Source organism: Psammomys obesus, unplaced genomic scaffold (assembly GCF_907164565.1).
Source record: "Psammomys obesus unplaced genomic scaffold, mPsaObe1.curated_primary_1811, whole genome shotgun sequence".
NCBI classification, from domain to species: Eukaryota; Metazoa; Chordata; class Mammalia; order Rodentia; family Muridae; genus Psammomys; species Psammomys obesus.
This window is the reverse complement of record NW_026596440.1, coordinates 5,320,388-5,337,266: the sequence shown is the minus strand read 5'-3', so window position 1 is coordinate 5,337,266 and position 16,879 is coordinate 5,320,388. Positions and strand designations below refer to the sequence as shown.

The following is a 16,879-nucleotide window of genomic DNA, read 5'->3' as shown; positions in this document are numbered from 1 at the left end:
TAAGAGTCATTGCTTAGGCATACATAGAAGGGCGAGCAGGGCCCATGGCAGGACCGAGAACTTGCAGGGATGATATGGTCAGCAAATCCAGCCCTACCCCTCAGACAGCTCTGGATTGGAGGATTTCTTTGAAGAGGTTACCACAGCCCAGAGAGACAGACTGAGACTGCACTGGGGCAGTGACAGAGTTGTCTTATACACTCTGTTACCTACTGGCAGTTGACCAGCAGGCCTTTGGACTTGGGACATGGGGGCTGCATGGGAATGAGGTCAGCTGGAAACAGAGGTGGTGAGATAGAGGAAGCAGGAGAGAGAATGACAGAAACATGCCCAGCATGTGGGACATCAAAGGGGTATCTCACTACCCCCTCCCTACCCTCCTCCATACACTCCTCCCTACCCTCCTCCCTACCCTCTTCCCTACCCTCCACTTCCCTCCATTTCTTGTCTCCTCCCAGACTTTTACTCACTTTAGCCTCATGTTCAAAATAGAATCTCCTGTAAATGTATCTCCCAGAGCAGGCTTCTGTATCTACATATTTGGGATTGTGGCTGCATAGTTGACAGAGCAGTATGCTGGAAGATTACAGGCTCCAAAGGCTTAGGATGCCCTTAGCCTGTCCCAAGGGAGGAGTCTCAGAATCTGGGAGCATCAGCAACATGGAAGCATCACTCTGTCCTTCCTAGCCGCTTCAGACAACAGTGGGGTCACTAGTGCAGAGACGGAGGTGAGAAGAAGCCCTCAAGTCCCTGCACACGAGGAAGAAGCTTCCTGTGCCTGCCCCTCAAAACTCTTGTTCATAGAGGGCTGTGGGCCATACACAGCCAGCGGCTTCTGGGCTGGGCCAAGTGTCTGGTGCAGGTGCAGGCTGGGGGTGCAGGTATGGTTTTACTCAAAACATGGATGTTTAGAACTAGCCCAAAATAACCCACAGACAGATGCCTGAAAAGTAAGGTATGCTTGAAGACCTAGCATGTGGAGGCCCCTCCTGACTTCATGGCCCAGGGAACTAAAGACCATGTCCAACATCCACCCAGAGCCAAGGTCAGCTCCTCACAGAAGCTGCACCTGTGAGTGCCCGACAGAACTGTGCAGTGCCTGCGGTGTGGTTTGGATAGCAGTGTGCACCCTGGACAGCACATACTTCTCGGTAAGAGAACCCAAAGAACTCCAGGCTGTACTGGGCAAAGGAAGCAGGTATAGGCTGTGTGTCCAAAGTCCACGCACAGAACCTTCATGAGACAAGACTGCAGGCAGCTGGGGTTTCTGGGGCCACTGGGGTGAGCAATGTAGAAAGAGCAGTAGGTGGCCTGGCACAATGTTTCAGGCCGTAGCACCCCTGGCTACATACTACTGTGAGCCTCAAGGAATTACCCTGGAGGAAGAAAACAGGTTAGGGGCTGTCTCCTATGGAAAGTGAGCATGTATTACTTACACCACAGGCTTAGTTACAGAATGAATAGGCTTTAGCGGCCAACTGAACCTGCCATTCTGGGAGCCTGGCCTCTATTGAATGCGCTGCTGGCAGGCTCTGCTGCTCACTGATCACATGGTACAGAAAACTTCAGGTCGGCCGCTAGATGCGGGTGTTGAAGACGGACTCTGCAGTAGTCAGGAACTTGCTGCCAGTTATCAATTAACTGGGCTCTTTTAAATAAATGGAGGGTCTGAGAGCTCCAGCCTCCTCAGTCCAGCAGAGATTCCAGAGGGCCTTCCGGACCAGCGTGTTGCAAGGTGCCCACTGTACATCCTCCCCTCCCAGTCATACCCGGGGCAGCTGCTCAGCATGGCACAGGCTTCGGGGATGGACCCACTTGTGGACATGGAGGATGAGAGGCCCAAGTGGGACAACAAACTCCAGTATCTCCTGAGCTGCATCGGCTTTGCTGTGGGGCTGGGTAACATATGGAGGTTCCCCTACCTGTGCCAGACCTACGGGGGAGGTAAGCTGCCTGCTTCATACCTGCCCTCTTTCCAGCTTTTCCTGCCCCTGTGTGGCAGGGAACTATAATTTGCTCTTGTTCAAATTTGCTCTTGTCCAAAGAACAGCCTTTGGTTGCAAAAACACGGGGAGCATCGTTCTCAGGGGTCCATGGTTCTAAGCTCATTCTGCTTTCTCAGCAGCAGACAAGGATGTGAGCTTGTGGGCCTGGCTGCTCTGAGAAGCAAGACAGAGAAAGCTGTGGTGTAGGAGTGTGTGGGTGTGTGGACAGAGCAGACCTACTTCTTGGCCCATGAGCAGATAGAAGAACAGAGAGAGCCATCCCATCTGATAAGATAGTGCTACCTTAAGTGACACCTTCTTTCTTTCACCATTCGTAGTGTGCTGGGCCTTTTAAAATTCAGATAAACAGGACTAAGGAGAGGATAGTGGGGCTTCTGTCAATTCACAGGGCTGGGATAGGGCAAGGCACCTTGGCCTTGAATCTCCTCCCTATAAAACAGGCCTGTCAGAGTGATGTCATTTGGAAGCTGAGACAGAATTCCATTAACAGCCTGGAAGGTAGACTACATTGTAGACTATATTGGATGTGTGTGTGTGTGTGTGTGTGTGTGTGTGTGTGTGTGTGTGTGTGTGTGCAGGCCAGAGGCAACCTCAGCTGTTGTTTCTTCTATCTTATTTTTTGATATACTATCTCTAAGTGACCTAGAATTTGCCAAGTAGGCACTGGCTGGCTGTCCAGCAAACTGCAGAGATCTACCTATCTCTCTCTTCCCAGAGCTGAAATTATGAGTGTGCATATGATCACGGCCAGGCTTTTTACATGGATCCTGGGAATCGAACTCAGATCCTCATGCTTGCAAGGCAAACACTTTAACCACTAGGTTGTATGCTCAACCTACAAGATACTTCTTTTAAAAAAGCACAACAAAGTCTGGAAGGGATCTGCATGTCCCTCCTGAGGCCTCTGCTGCCCCTCTTTCTTGTAATGTTGCCAAAAATGCATGCTGGGAACATAGCAGTACATTTAAGCTGTTGTAAACACTACCTAAATGTGTTATTTCGTTAATCACACTGATCTGCTGCAGGCATCTGGGAGCTATCTGCCCCTGTGTCTTTGCAGGGGCCTTCCTCATCCCCTATCTCATCGCCCTGGTCTTTGAGGGGATCCCGCTTTTCTACATTGAGCTTGCCATAGGCCAGCGCCTACGAAGGGGCAGCATTGGGGTGTGGAAGACCATCTCTCCCTACCTTGGCGGTGTAGGTATGCCTCCTCACCAGGCCACACCACGGAAGGGGAGGGGTCCGTTTATTCTCCACATGGTCCTAGGTGTACTACCACATCTGCAGGCCTGGGCTGCTTCTCAGTGTCCTTCCTGGTCAGCCTGTATTACAACACCGTTCTCCTGTGGGTCCTATGGTTCTTCCTCAACTCCTTCCAACACCCGCTGCCTTGGAGCACATGCCCGCTGGATCTCAACAGAACAGGTGAGAACCCACCCGGGGCTTGGAGGGTCCATGTGTGGCACTGGGATAGGTGCAGGGGGAGCTACAAAGCACACACCAGCCCTTCACCTCTGCTCTTGGCCTCTGCTGAGCACAGAACCATCCAGACAGACCTGTTTACAGAGGCACCTACTCTTCTGCAGAGTTCTTCATCTTAGCCTCGAGCCCAAAAAGGAACAAGAAAGGGCCCCTGGGAGATAAGTCAGTTGGAAAGGTCCATGTCTCACAAGCGTGAGCATCTGAGTTTGATTCCTAACTCATGCTGTATATTGTAATGCATGCTTATAATCCTGGTATTGGGGAGGGCTCACTGGCCAGGCAACCTAGCCTAATTGGTGAATATCAGGCCAATGAAAGACCCTGTCTCAAAGAACATGGACATTCTTAGATGTCTTGCCCTCCATGCACACATGTTCACACGCTACAGTCACACATACACGTATATCCATATACATAATACATACATACATATATGCATATATGCACACACATTCACACAAGGGGCTCCTAAGCCCAAGAGGGAGGCAGTAAAAACAGCCTACGGGCAGCTTGAGTGATGGGTCGGCTCTGAAGGGCCTGCCATGCTGGCACCTGTAGTTCTTGGCTAATACTTGGGTTGTGACATGGATAGCCCAAGCCCTGGGCTTGCCAGTGACAGCGCTCTTGGCTCCAGGATTTGTGCAGGAATGCCAGGGCAGTGGCACTGTGAACTACTTCTGGTACCGGCGGACTCTGAATATCACATCTGACATCAGCAACCCAGGCACTGTCCAGTGGAAGCTGTTCCTCTGCCTGGTGGCTTGCTGGGCAACTGTGTACCTGTGTGTCATCAGAGGCATTGAGAGTTCAGGGAAGGTGAGCCGCACCACCTCACACTGAGCATGAGGACCCTTGTGCTAGAGACCCATGTGCTTTCTGGAACTGACCCCTCTGTGGCCACTCAGTGCTTCCTTTTCCTGGTCCTGCCTGCCCAGGAACTTACCTTTACCTGGTGGGGATTGGCTTTCTTCTGTGTGTTTACACGGCATGCCACCCTCCTCTGTGTGCATATGTTGAATGTGTGCTATTGTGTCTCTTTCATCCCACTCCGACCACTTTCTTTTTGCCTTACTGACATATTTAGACCACTCACACCAATGCATGAGACTGGGACTAACTCTTCCATCAGTTTGTCTTCTGTGAGACCCAACAAAACCACTGTTTCTGTTGCTCTTTCTTTAGGAAGTTGCTTCCCCCTTGTCCTCCTTGGATGGCTACAGAGCTGCCATTCTTATCCTGCTCCTGTTCATTGCCAGTTAGCCCAAATATCCTGTATCTTTAAGAACCTCTTCCTGTTTCTGTCTCCCTCTTCTTCCTCCTGGCTTGGCACTGCTTTTGCTTTTAAAGTGTTAACAGCACAAGCATTGTCTAGTGCTGCTATAAAGAGGTGATTATCTATCAGAGACAGAGAACAGAGGTACTAATGTGAAAATGGAGGTACACGTGATGTTTGGCTGTGATCCCAAATCATGAGCCTGACCTTGCCCTGACCCCACATTCTCAAGAACCCACTGCTGGCCTGGTCTCAGAAAAGTACTGGGACATGGGCCCTGTACTCAGCTACTCAGCTGCTCCTACAAAGGCTTTCTTGTGACACATGCCTACCCACATTTTATGCTTTGTTGTCCCCAGGCAATCTACTTTACAGCCTTGTTCCCTTACCTGGTACTAACCATCTTCCTCATCAGAGGTTTGACCTTGCCTGGAGCAACAGATGGCTTGACCTACCTGTTCACTCCCAATGTAAGTAGACCTTATGCTTCTAGGGATGGTGGCCAGGGCATGCTGTGGTAAGGGTTGCCAAGGCAATGCATGGGAAGGTCCCACGGGAATCAAGAGGGGTATCATCTCTAGATGCAGCATGCAAGGCTTTGATCTGGGACAAGTAAGTAACTGAGTGGGGAGACATGAGGATGTTGCACAGTGCGGTGAGAGGCTGAGTGGGCCCCGTGTGTACCACATCTGGATCAAGTACTGCTCCATGCCCTGCTCCCCAAAACAGGGAGCCACAAGGCTCAGGAGGTCTGTGCCCAGATAACCCCAGGATCTTGGGAATTCTCCAGCACACTCCTAGTGTGGGGGCATGATAAGCACAGGCAGGCAACCTTGGGGCTGAGGGGAAGCCAGAAGAGGCATGTGAGTTAGTCCAGGATCCCCAGCATCAGAGAAAGAGTATAGTGATAGTTCCCACTCTCAGAGCCCCTGAAGGCACCTCAATGCCAGGTCTAGGAGAGCAATGACCGAAAGCCCTGGATTTGCAAGCTCTTGACCCAGGGACTCGTCAGACTTATCTCAGAACTGGGTCTGGTGCTACCCCCAGGCCTGCTCACTTCTGAGATGTTGGAATAAGTCACATCTTCCTCCTGATCATGAGCATACCAAATGTTTTGGAATAGCCAGACGGACCCGCTGGTATAGTCTGCCCACTGCATAGTGAGGCCACCCCCGTTCATTCCAGATGAAGATTCTTCAGAATCCACGAGTGTGGCTGGATGCAGCCACCCAGATTTTCTTCTCCCTCTCCCTGGCCTTTGGAGGACATATTGCTTTTGCAAGCTACAACCCGCCCAGGTATGGCCCATTTGGGCGTGTGGATCCCTTTACAGCTCGTGTGGAGCCAGCAAACCGGAGACAGACCCAGCAAATTGGAATCGCACTGTTGGATGAGGGAACCTCCTGTAAACTCTGAGAATTCCTTTTGTGTGGGGCTTTCTTAAGGCTTCCTGAGGTCTTAAATATCTACTGAAGACAATGCAGGCTATCTTCTAAAGGTTGCCAGGCTGGGCCTTGGTGGCAGTGTCTGGCATCTACCAGAGTACTCAGCTCACCCAAGGCTGAACAGGACTGTAAGTGGTATAATAAAAAAGCAACTGAGGATGCTCCAAGAACCTTGACAGCCATTTGGAAATAGCAGAGCACTACAATGGGAAGGCATGTGCCATATGACACAGCAGATCACAGTTAGAGCCAAAATAATAGGGGGATTTTTCACAAGCCATCTTGGCACAGTGACCAATAAACAGTATGAAGTTGATCAGATGGGATTAGTAGTTGTCTTTGTGAAAATATTCTTTGGTGGCCTTTGTGTGAGGTTTTGGTCCAGGAGAGTCCCTGTACTAGTGACTATTAGGCAATTGTGCAAGAACTCTTTTCTGTCATGACCCCAGGGTCATTTTTTAATGACTTATTTTAAATTATTATTTTTTTATTAACTTTTTTTTATGTGTATGGCTGTTTTTGCCTACTGTGCATGCATGCGTGCCTGGTGCTTGAGGAGGCCAGAGAATGTCAGATCTCCTGGAACTTGAGTTACAGCTGTTTGTGGGTACTGAGACGTGCACTTGGTCCTTCGCAAGAATAGTATATTCTGTGTCTTTAACATCATTTTTGTTAAAATCTTGGGTTGTGACATGGATAGCCCAAACCCTGGGCTTGCCAGTGACAGCGCTCTTGGATCCAGGATTTGTGCAGGAATGCCAGGGCAGTGGCACTGTGAACTACTTCTGGTACATCTACAAGATTTTCTGGATAAGGAATCCACAGAGACAGGACAGGAGGGCTGTCCCGAGGAAACCAGGACCACATAAGGAGGATGCTGAGCTGTGAAAGGCTGGGGACACATCCCACAGCAACATCATTTTTGATGAGAGCATTCACGTGCCTTTCACATTGGTCAGGATGCTGACCAAAATGTGCATGACATGTACAGGAACCACAAAAGCACACATGTAGTGTTAAGCTTGTTGGTCTCCTGACACAGCCCTTATGCTGACACGCACAGAAGCTGCAGCCAGATACACACTCTGCACACAGCACCCAGGGTGCAGTGGCACCCCGCTAAGCCATTGGGTCATACTATGACAGATTCTGGCAAACCAACTTTGTGTGGTCATCCACCTTTCAGTGGGACAGAAGAGGCTTCTGAGTGGCCCCTCTCTACTAGCCTTTAGGGAATGATATATGTAATCTGGAATCAAAGGAGGCTCTGAGTGTTTCTGATAGCTTACTGGCTTGAATTTACTCACTCAAAGTATACTTACATGCATTCTCCTTGGAAGATATGGAAGATAGTCTCTCTCTCTCTCAGGTTTTTTGAGACAGAGTTTCTCTGTGTAGCCCTGCTTATCCTGGATTAGTAGACCAGGCTGACCTTGGACTCATTGAGATCCACCTGCCTCCCCAAGTGCTGGGATTACAGGCGTATGCCACCACGACTGGCGGAAGACAGTCTCAAAAAACCTGCATTCATGAATGTCCAGACCTTCAGTGGCTCTGAGCTGGGTTGTAGTAGAGGAATGTGGGGAGAGGCTGAAGTCGTCCTGGCAGCATGAGGTCATCCCCTCATATCCTCCAGGTTCAGAGTGAGCACATCTCAGGATGTAGAAGTGCTAAGGAGGGAATTATTCCCATTTCCTCCTATAGGAAGCCTGGTTTTGACCCAGAAAGTCCCATGATGGCCATGTGCTTGTGTCCAGGAACAACTGTGAGAAGGATGCTGTGACCATTGCCCTGGTCAACAGCATGACCTCCCTGTATGCGTCCATCACCATCTTCTCCATCATGGGGTTCAAGGCGTCCAATGACTATGGGAGGTGCCTGGACAGGTGAGCATAGGTTCTGTATGGGGCTCTTCAGGGCAAGGGCACCACACAGATACCCACAATGGAATCCACATATGCACAGAGTGCATGGGCACGCCCTATTTTTTCAGAGTAATGATAGGAATAGTGTCCTCTGAAAGTTCCTGGCAACCTCAAAAAATGAATTGATTAGGAAAGAGTCTTTTTGATGGAAGTAAGACAGGAATTGAGATGAGGTAATCGTGTGGTAGGGTGGTCCTAGAGCAACGATAGATGTCCTTGTGAGACAGAAATGGACACAGAAGAGACAGCTGTGAAGCAGAGGGAAGAAGCTACAATGCAACTGGCCTATGGCCATCAGAAAGAAAGCTATTTCTGAGATACAATGGCACAGGAAATTCTCGTTCCAAAAGGGAGAATCAGGAGAATAGAAAAAAAAAAAGGATAAAATCAAGGCAAAACCAAAAACTACAAGTGAAATCCTGCATCTCTTTCTGGTACATAGGACACGTGGTAGTGGTATGATCTCCAAGAGGCCTTGGTAACCCTGTTTTCTTGGCCTTATCAGTTTTAGCTCACATGGCCTCTCTACTTGTCTGCAGCTTTCTTTAGCAGAAATTCTACATTCTTGGTATCTCCAGTATCTTGAGGTGTCCACAGCAGCTTAGCCTTCACCTTCAGCTTCCCATACTGCCTTCCCAGTCCCTGACTGCCAAAACTGTGACCTTATTTCACTGCCTGGCTTCCCAGACCTTCCTTAGAAGTCTGGGTAGAAGTCTTAACTGCCCTATAACCCTTATATTTTACCTGCCCATAAAAATCAGCATCAAGTGGATAATGCCAAGGTCTGCTATCCCCTTACTGCCAGACCCCTCATTTATGAGGTGAGTCTGCCTTCTCCTCACTCATGCCCACAGAAGAGGTGCCTGGCTCACAGGTGGAAATAACCTTTCCAGTACTGGCTAGATACAGTTATCCATGAGACACCAAAGGGTCAGGAAGGATGGAGTTCTCATCTGGGTGCTATTTGCTTCAGAATTTCCCTGGAACATTGGAATATTTGCTGGCCATTGTAGAACACCCAGTCCCATCCTCACCAGCCTCTTTGTGCTCCTGCAGAAACATCTTGAGCCTCATCAATGAGTTCGACTTTCCAGAGCTTAGCATCTCAAGGGATGAGTACCCTGCTGTCCTCATGTACCTGAATGCCACTCAGGCTGAGAGAGTGGCTCGACTTTCCCTGAAGACCTGCCATCTACAAGATTTTCTGGATAAGGTATCCACAGAGACAGGACAGGAGGGCTGTCCCGAGGAAACCAGGACCACATAAGGAGAATGCTGAGCTGTGAAAGGCTGGGGACACATCCCACAAAAAAGTACCTCAGTCCATCTGTATCTGACAGACAGGATGACTTCAGGATGACAAGGTTCCTGGGATACAGAACACAGGAGAAAGTAGCCAAATCCTAGTCATAGAGGCCAGTGGATGCTGAGGACCCACAGGCACCAGGTTAGGCATGGCTACCCAGGGGGAAGGTTCTCAGGGCAGTAGCTTCTGGCTCCTGAACACAAGGCCAAAGATTCCCTGCTCAGCTGCTCAATATTCCTTATTCAAGGAGAAGCACTTCCTTTCCACCCCTTAGAGGTGTGCTTGAGGTCTGTCCCATAAGAGCAGTGAAGCACTTCTGATACTGTAAGGCATGAGCGTATACAGGTCATGGTGTAGGTCATGTACATGTCACACATTCTATGGGACACACATGTCATGGTGGGCGAGGGGTACATAAAGGTGATGCTGTGGGTAAAGCACACATCACAGTGCAGGTGTGTCCATGTCATGGTGTGAGGCCTTTCGCATGTCATAGTGTAGAGTACACACATGTCATAGTGGGGGTATACATGTATACATGTGTGTACACACGGCGTGGGTGCATATGCCACAGTGCACATGTGTCACAGCGAGGGTGTACATGAGCTGTAGCGGAGCATAAATATGCCATGTATAGGGCACATGTGTCATGGTATGGATTGCACACAAGTTATGATGCTGTACACACATGTCATTGTGGATGCACATGTGTCACTGTGTGTATGTGTTACAGTGGAGCATTCGAAGGTAATGGATACACACGTATCATGATGTGGGTGAGCATGTATCATGATGTGAGATGTGTGCTGTGTACATGACTACAGCACAGCCCCTGTGTTGCAGAGTGCCTCAGGCCCAGGCCTGGCCTTCATCGTTTTCACAGAAGCCGTCCTGCACATGCCAGGAGCTTCTGTGTGGTCCGTGCTCTTCTTTGGGATGCTGTTCACCCTGGGTCTGTCCTCCATGTTTGGGAACATGGAGGGTGTCATTACACCACTGTTTGATATGGGGATCTTACCCAAAGATATACCCAAAGAGGCCATGACTGGTGAGTAATTGGCTGGAGAGCCTGTCCCACTGTCTACCCTGACCTGTTGTCCATCCTGCTCACTGTCTGACAGCCCACCTGGAAGCAGAGCTTCGGGGACCCATGTTCCTGGGGAAGGCTGGGCCAGGCTGACTTCTAAAGGCTGGGAAGCCTCAGTGGTCCCAGGCTGGAGCAATAGTGAGAAAGAAAGGATAGGGGGAAGGAAGATAGAAATGGGGGAAGGGAGAGGAAGAGCTGGACTTCCCCTCCCCTATTCTTATGCAAGCTGAGCCCCCTTCCTAGGAGGTCCTCCTTGTTGCCTGGCACAGCACTGAGAGGGATGGGGAGGAAAGAACCAAAGGACCAGGGAAGCCTCTGGTCCTCCACTGTCTCTCACCCTGCTCACCTTTGTCCCCAGGGGTGTCCTGCCTTATCTGTTTCCTCTCAGCCATCTGCTTCACGCTGCAGTCTGGAAGCTACTGGCTGGAGGTCTTTGACAGTTTTGCAGCTTCTCTGAATTTGATCATCTTTGCCTTCATGGAGGTGGTTGGGGTCATTTACGTTTATGGCATGAAGCGGTGAGCTCTTCCATCACCCCACTTCAGGGCAGGGCAAGGAATTGAGTTGAGGCGCAGCTGTACCCACTGCTGTCCAGAACACTCTGAGATGGTACTCTGAGATCCAGGATGGGGGCGGGTGCCCACTGTTCTTGACTTTGGAGGATGGGCTGGCCAGGGAGGCCACAGTAGAAAGCCTGAGCCAGTGTCTTCTGCAGGTTCTGTGATGACATTGAATGGATGACTGGGAAGCGGCCCAACCTCTACTGGCAGGTGACATGGAAGGTGGTGAGCCCTCTGCTGCTGTTCAGCATCTTCCTGTCCTACATTGTCCTTCTGGCCCAGAGACCACCCAGCTACAAGGCCTGGAACCCCCAATATGTAGGTTCTTTCCACAGTGCTGTGGGGCCTTCTCGGGCTTGACCTAGCATCCATGGCGCCAGCTGCAGCTTAGGTGGCCTACACATGGAAATGTAGTGTGACACTTCAGGTTACTGGGAAATTAGGGTATAGACATAATGGCTGGCATTCAAGGAAAGGGGCTGGTAAGCTGAGTGGGAACCCCAGAGTGTCTAGACTCTAGGGCAGCTCTTCCCAACCTGTGGTTCACGACCCCTTTTGGGCATAGAAAAACCCTTCCACAGGGGTCACCTAGGACCATTAGAAAACACAGCTATTTATATTATTATTCATAACAGTAGCAAAATTCGTTAGAAATAAAATAGCGACAAAAATAAGTTTATGGTTGGGAGTTAACACAATATGAGGAACTTTAAAGGGGTGCATCATTTGAAGTTTGAGGGCCACTGCTCTAGGAACATCATAGGTCCCAATAGACTGCTTCTTAGGGATATGGCCTCATTTTCTGTCTCTGTGTGTTTGGGACAAACAGCAACAAAACTCCTCATATTCTGTCTATGAGGAGATATGTAAAGAGCAGGTGTCTTATGACTATCAGTATGGATCCAGTCCTCTCAGCCTCCCAAAGCCAGCTGGTCCCTTCCAGCTGGGAGTCCTTGCCTTTACCCTATTGCCTTGTCCTCGGAGGCATATGTGCACAGTTCAGAATCTCATCTGCACCCATGCCTCTCGTTATCATGAAGGCAATCCTCCCCAAGTCCACCCCAGCAAAGCAGCAGGAACCAGTAAAGTAGGCCATATACTCAAGAGGTTTTCTTGAGAACTGTCTCATTAGATTACCTTCTTCTTGCCCACCCAAACACATAAGGGACATCTGAAGTCGCGTGAGTGGTGTTACCATGTCACAGAGGAGAAAGCTAGGGACTCAGAGTAATAGCTGGCCTCTGGATGATGCGTCCCACTCTCAGGATGGGTTGGGATAAGGAAGTCCTGGCCAAACTTCTTTCATTTCCCCAAGAATCCATGTGCTCAGTGTTGTTTCAGGAAGCGGGAGTGAAGTTGCTATGTATGTGGGTGGTAGCTAAGGATCAACCAGGCTCCACTTAGAGACGGGTGCTGTGGCCCTGCCAGGACATGTATCTGAGCATGATCTTCTGTCCCCACAGGAACATTTCCCCTCAAGAGAGGAGAAGCTCTACCCAGGCTGGGTGCAGGTCACCTGTGTGCTCCTGTCCTTTCTGCCCTCACTGTGGGTCCCGGGAGTCGCTCTGGCTCAGTTACTGTCTCAGTGCAGACGGAGGTGGAAGGATGCACATCTGGAAAGTGGTCTAAGGCCACAGGAGAGCAGGAACTGATGAGGGGGTGAAGCCAGGGTAGACCAGCGTGGAAGAGAAGGCCTGTGCCACTCATTACACTGTGTCCATTACTGAGCCCATGTGGTTATTGCTTTCCCAGCTTTCTGTATGATGGAAGGTTCATAGGCTCAGGGAAGCTGCAGGTTGTCCACTGGGCATCTGTGTGATGCCAAAGCTAGGTCCTGCAAAGCTAGGGTACAGTCTATGTGGACATGGCTTCCCCTGAAATCTGTGTTGATGTGGGCAGCCCTGAGTGTACTCCATTGGCATAGTGGCAGGACTGCAGAATCCCTTTTCTATGAATGGCCTCTACATTACTAATTCCAGAAATCCAGCCCTAATAGCTGAGTTCAGGGGGAAGAACCTGACAGGCAAGAAATCTCTTCCCCCTCCCATATTGTCCTGGAGTCACTACATCTATGAAGAGACCCACAGGTACAGATGTCCGATCATTAGAGAACGCAGTATCCCACGCCCACAACCAGTGCCACAGCGGTGGGGTGGCCACAAGCTGAGGAGGTACTGACTGTATGATTAACTCACCATACAAATTGTCACTTTAATTTTTCAAGCGTCTAAGTTTTGCTTGTCAAGAAGATACGATAAGGCTAGTGGACAGTCAGTTTCCACTCTCATGAAAGCGATAATGGCTTATTCACTCACATCTGTTCTCTTATGGGGACTCTTCACTGCCCAGCCCTCGGCAGCCTTCTGGCTCAGCCATGGCTCCAGAAACATAGAAGGGCTCTTTTCCTTAGTTCCTTCATGCTCAGAGAAGCCCCTCCCCATCTCCCTCCTGTTCTGTTTTCTGCCCCTTTCATCAGTGCTGTGAAATCATGGTGGTCTGTGAAGGCTGGGTCCCTGGACAAGAATGTTTACTTCTGACAAGTTCCCACAGAGCCAACAACTGGTGGCTTTGTGGTGTCAGTGACTGCCCAGGCGCAGCAGACCCTGTCGTGAAGGAGATTGGGACAGATGCTGCTGTCCTCGGTGCTGATATTTTAAGTAAGAACGGTTTACATGTGTGCAAATGTGGCTCTTACTGGAAGCCATCCTTGCCATGGGCAGCCCAGAATCCAAAGCAAACATCAAGGTTTCTGCTGTCCACATGCAGATCTACTTCCCCTTCTGCCATTGAGAAAGGCTCCTGGTGAGCAGGGGTGTAAGAGGCACCTATCTTTATATAAGGTGTATTTCATGTCCATATCGTGTTTCAAAAAGGGGATGTTGTAGGGTCCTATTGTCAGGGAAAAACTTTCAGTGTAGGGCATCATAAAGCAGGCTGGGCTCTGCTAGCATCTTGGAGGAATATGCCTTCTTTCAGAAGCTGACATGGAAGCTTGTGTGTCCTGCACCCCTAGAGCTCAGAATATGGAGTCCTTCTTAGCCACAGAGAGCAAAGGCTTGGGTACCCACCACTTCAGAACAGTCTACTCTGCATACATTCTTGATACAGCTACAGAAGTATCTGAGTAAAAAGAAGATGGACAGAAGGCATGTCCAACAGGTGGCTGACAGGTGGACATGCCGACAGACTAGCATCCCAAAACAGCAGAGGCATACCAACCTCTGCCAAACAGGCTGATTTGTTTGGAGCCTCTGGTGAGTGCCTTGGAAATTAGGATGGCTGCCAAAGCACTATCCAGGAGGAGGTGAACAATAGCCCCAGATATCAGAGCAAAGGTACATGGGCTGAGCCTACATGACCATGCCTACATGACCATACCTACATGCAAGGTACCCTTAAGTTGACCCTGCCCTTGAGAAAAACATGGGCTAGACATGTCCAGCAAAGACTGGACCACAGACCTGCAAGCTGCAGGGCAAGTGTCAGCTTGGAAATGAAGCTGCTGTGACTGGACTGGCCTGTTACCTCTGAGATGGACATAGTGCCCATGCCTTCCTCAGCCACATGATTCCACACTTCTATCAGCATTTTTCTGTGGCCTTGCTCTATCTATCTATGGCTAAGGTTAGGATAATACTTGGAGTGGTGTTCCTTTAAGCTCTCGGGTGAAAGGTAGTTCTGTATCCCAGGTGATCCTGAGAACCATGCTCAGACAAGCCAGCTTGCTATATGGGAAGCAGCCCTTACAAAAGGTGGAACTGGAAATCATTGTGAAAGACGCCACCATTGTGGTTGGGGAGTGGGTCTGCAGAGGGGACAGGCTGATGTGTCTTAGCACAGAGAACAAGTCCCGCTTGGGTCCTTTCTTTCGTGCTGTGTGAGGCAGGGGCCTGGCTCTACTGCATTTCAGCTGCAGGAGAACAAACCACGGAGCTCACCTTCCATATGGCAACATGGCAGGGATCTATTCCAGCCACACAGGGATATATAACAAACTCTACTAACCAGGAAAATGTGCCTCCATTTTTTTGTGGCCTTTGTAAACTGAGTCTTGCCTGAAGAGGTGTAACCCAACTGTGAGGTGAGGACCCCATGCAGCAGCTTGGGCCACTTGGGAGCTTGGGAGCTACAGCCACCCCATTACCTTATCTGCATGAATATCTTGCTGAGGTGAGGGAGGTTGGCATACAGAAAGTGTAAGAGGGCCTGTCCAAGTTTGTGGGCAACTGTTCAGGCTGGGCTACTGGTTCTGTTGTCAGGAAAACTGGAGTTCCCTTTAGGTTCTTGGTCTCGTTAATAAAATAATTAAAAATGAACTCAGAAGGCAGCTTGAGGACATTTTTTATTAAAGTTTAAGAGAAAATACAAGCAAGAAGAAAATCTCAGCAGCTGCCAAAGGAAGGGAGATGGAGAAAAAGTTATGTCTTTCAGGCATGGGTGTAAAGAAAGAAAAAGTTCAGGGTCTCAGGGAAAGCATGTTTAGGAGTGCCAAGCTGCAGACCGAATTCAGAGGGTACTTGATTCAAGGACTGCTCCAGAGATGTGTGGCTAAAAACAGAAATAGATGCGGCTTACTAAGAAAGGGAAAGCACCCCAAGAATGAGACCATGCCAGTGAGCTGGGCGAAGAGCCCAGAGAACACTGGAGCTAGCGCTCACGCCCTTTATTGGACCTTTATGAAATACCCAGCTCTCCTAAGTTCTGTATCCCACTTATGTCCGGGACATGATCCATTCCATAGAGAAAAAAATCCAGGTAGAAAACAAAACAAAACAAGTCTTCCTCTGCAAAATGGCTTTTCACCATGCTAATCTTGATGTTTCAGTCTAGTCCCTGTCCCCTGCCTCAGGTCCCCACACTGATCCTCAGATCCTACCTGAGAACAAGACCCAAGTTTGTCTCTAACTTGTCACCATAACAAATTCCTGAAAATCAGAAGCTCATCCCAAACATATTTGTACTCTTACTGCCATGAAGGTTCAGAGTGTGAATCAGGTCTTACTTCTCTTTTGCTAGACTGGTTGGTAGCACCTTCATTCCTGGGCTTGGCTCTTTCCTCCAACTCACAGACAACAGTGGATGCTTTAGTTTTTCTACAACCCAACTCTACTTATTATTTCCTCTTACCAACCCTGGGATGATCTCAGACCCATCCAGATAAATAGGATGATCATGTATCTTCAGGTTAACAGACCAGCTACCTTCACTCCATCTATAACCTTAGCCACACTTCAAGATCAGAAAGCATAGTAGGTTTCTGGGAACCAACACATCATTGTTATTGTTGTTCTATTCACAAGTGAGCTGGCTAGTTTTATGTCAACTTGACACAAACTAAAGTTGTCTGAGAGGAAGAACGCCAATTAAGAAAATTCATCTGTAGAACTGGGCAGTACACAAGCCTGTAGAAATTTTTCCTAAGTAGTGGGTGATGTGGGAGGTGCCTCCCCTGGGCTGGTGATCTTGGCATTATAAGAAAGCAGACTGAGCTAGGCTAGCTATGGGAAGCCAGCCAGTAATCAGGACCCCTTCATGGTCTCTGTATCAGCTCCTGTCTCCAGGTTCCTGCCCTGTTTGAGTTCCCATCCTGACTTTCTTCGGTGATGAACAGTGATGAGAGTTCCTTTGGTCATGGTGTTTCATCACATCAATAGTAACTAACCCTAACTAAGACAATATACTCTTGGGAAAGAGAGAAGTCTGACAGGTCCATCTGTTCTGCAGTATCCTTCACAATTTTTCTTAGGGTTTTATTTCTGTGAAGAGATGCTTTAACCATGGCAACTCTTACAAAG

At 49.3% G+C, this 16,879-nt stretch overlaps 1 protein-coding gene across 1 annotated transcript; it reads left to right on the top strand.

Annotated features, from left to right (window-relative positions):
- Positions 1-44: 44 nt before the first annotated feature.
- Positions 45-15,407, top strand: Slc6a18 (solute carrier family 6 member 18). Its single transcript, XM_055597968.1, has 12 exons — positions 45-1,944; positions 3,067-3,207; positions 3,294-3,431; positions 4,123-4,304; positions 5,121-5,231; positions 5,947-6,059; positions 7,964-8,092; positions 9,188-9,344; positions 10,281-10,485; positions 10,883-11,042; positions 11,240-11,402; positions 12,548-15,407. The coding sequence occupies exons 1-12, from the start codon at positions 1,788-1,790 to the stop codon at positions 12,734-12,736; spliced, it is 1,845 nt and encodes a 614-aa protein (XP_055453943.1). The 5' UTR covers positions 45-1,787; the 3' UTR covers positions 12,737-15,407.
- The last annotated feature ends 1,472 nt before the right edge of the window (positions 15,408-16,879 follow it).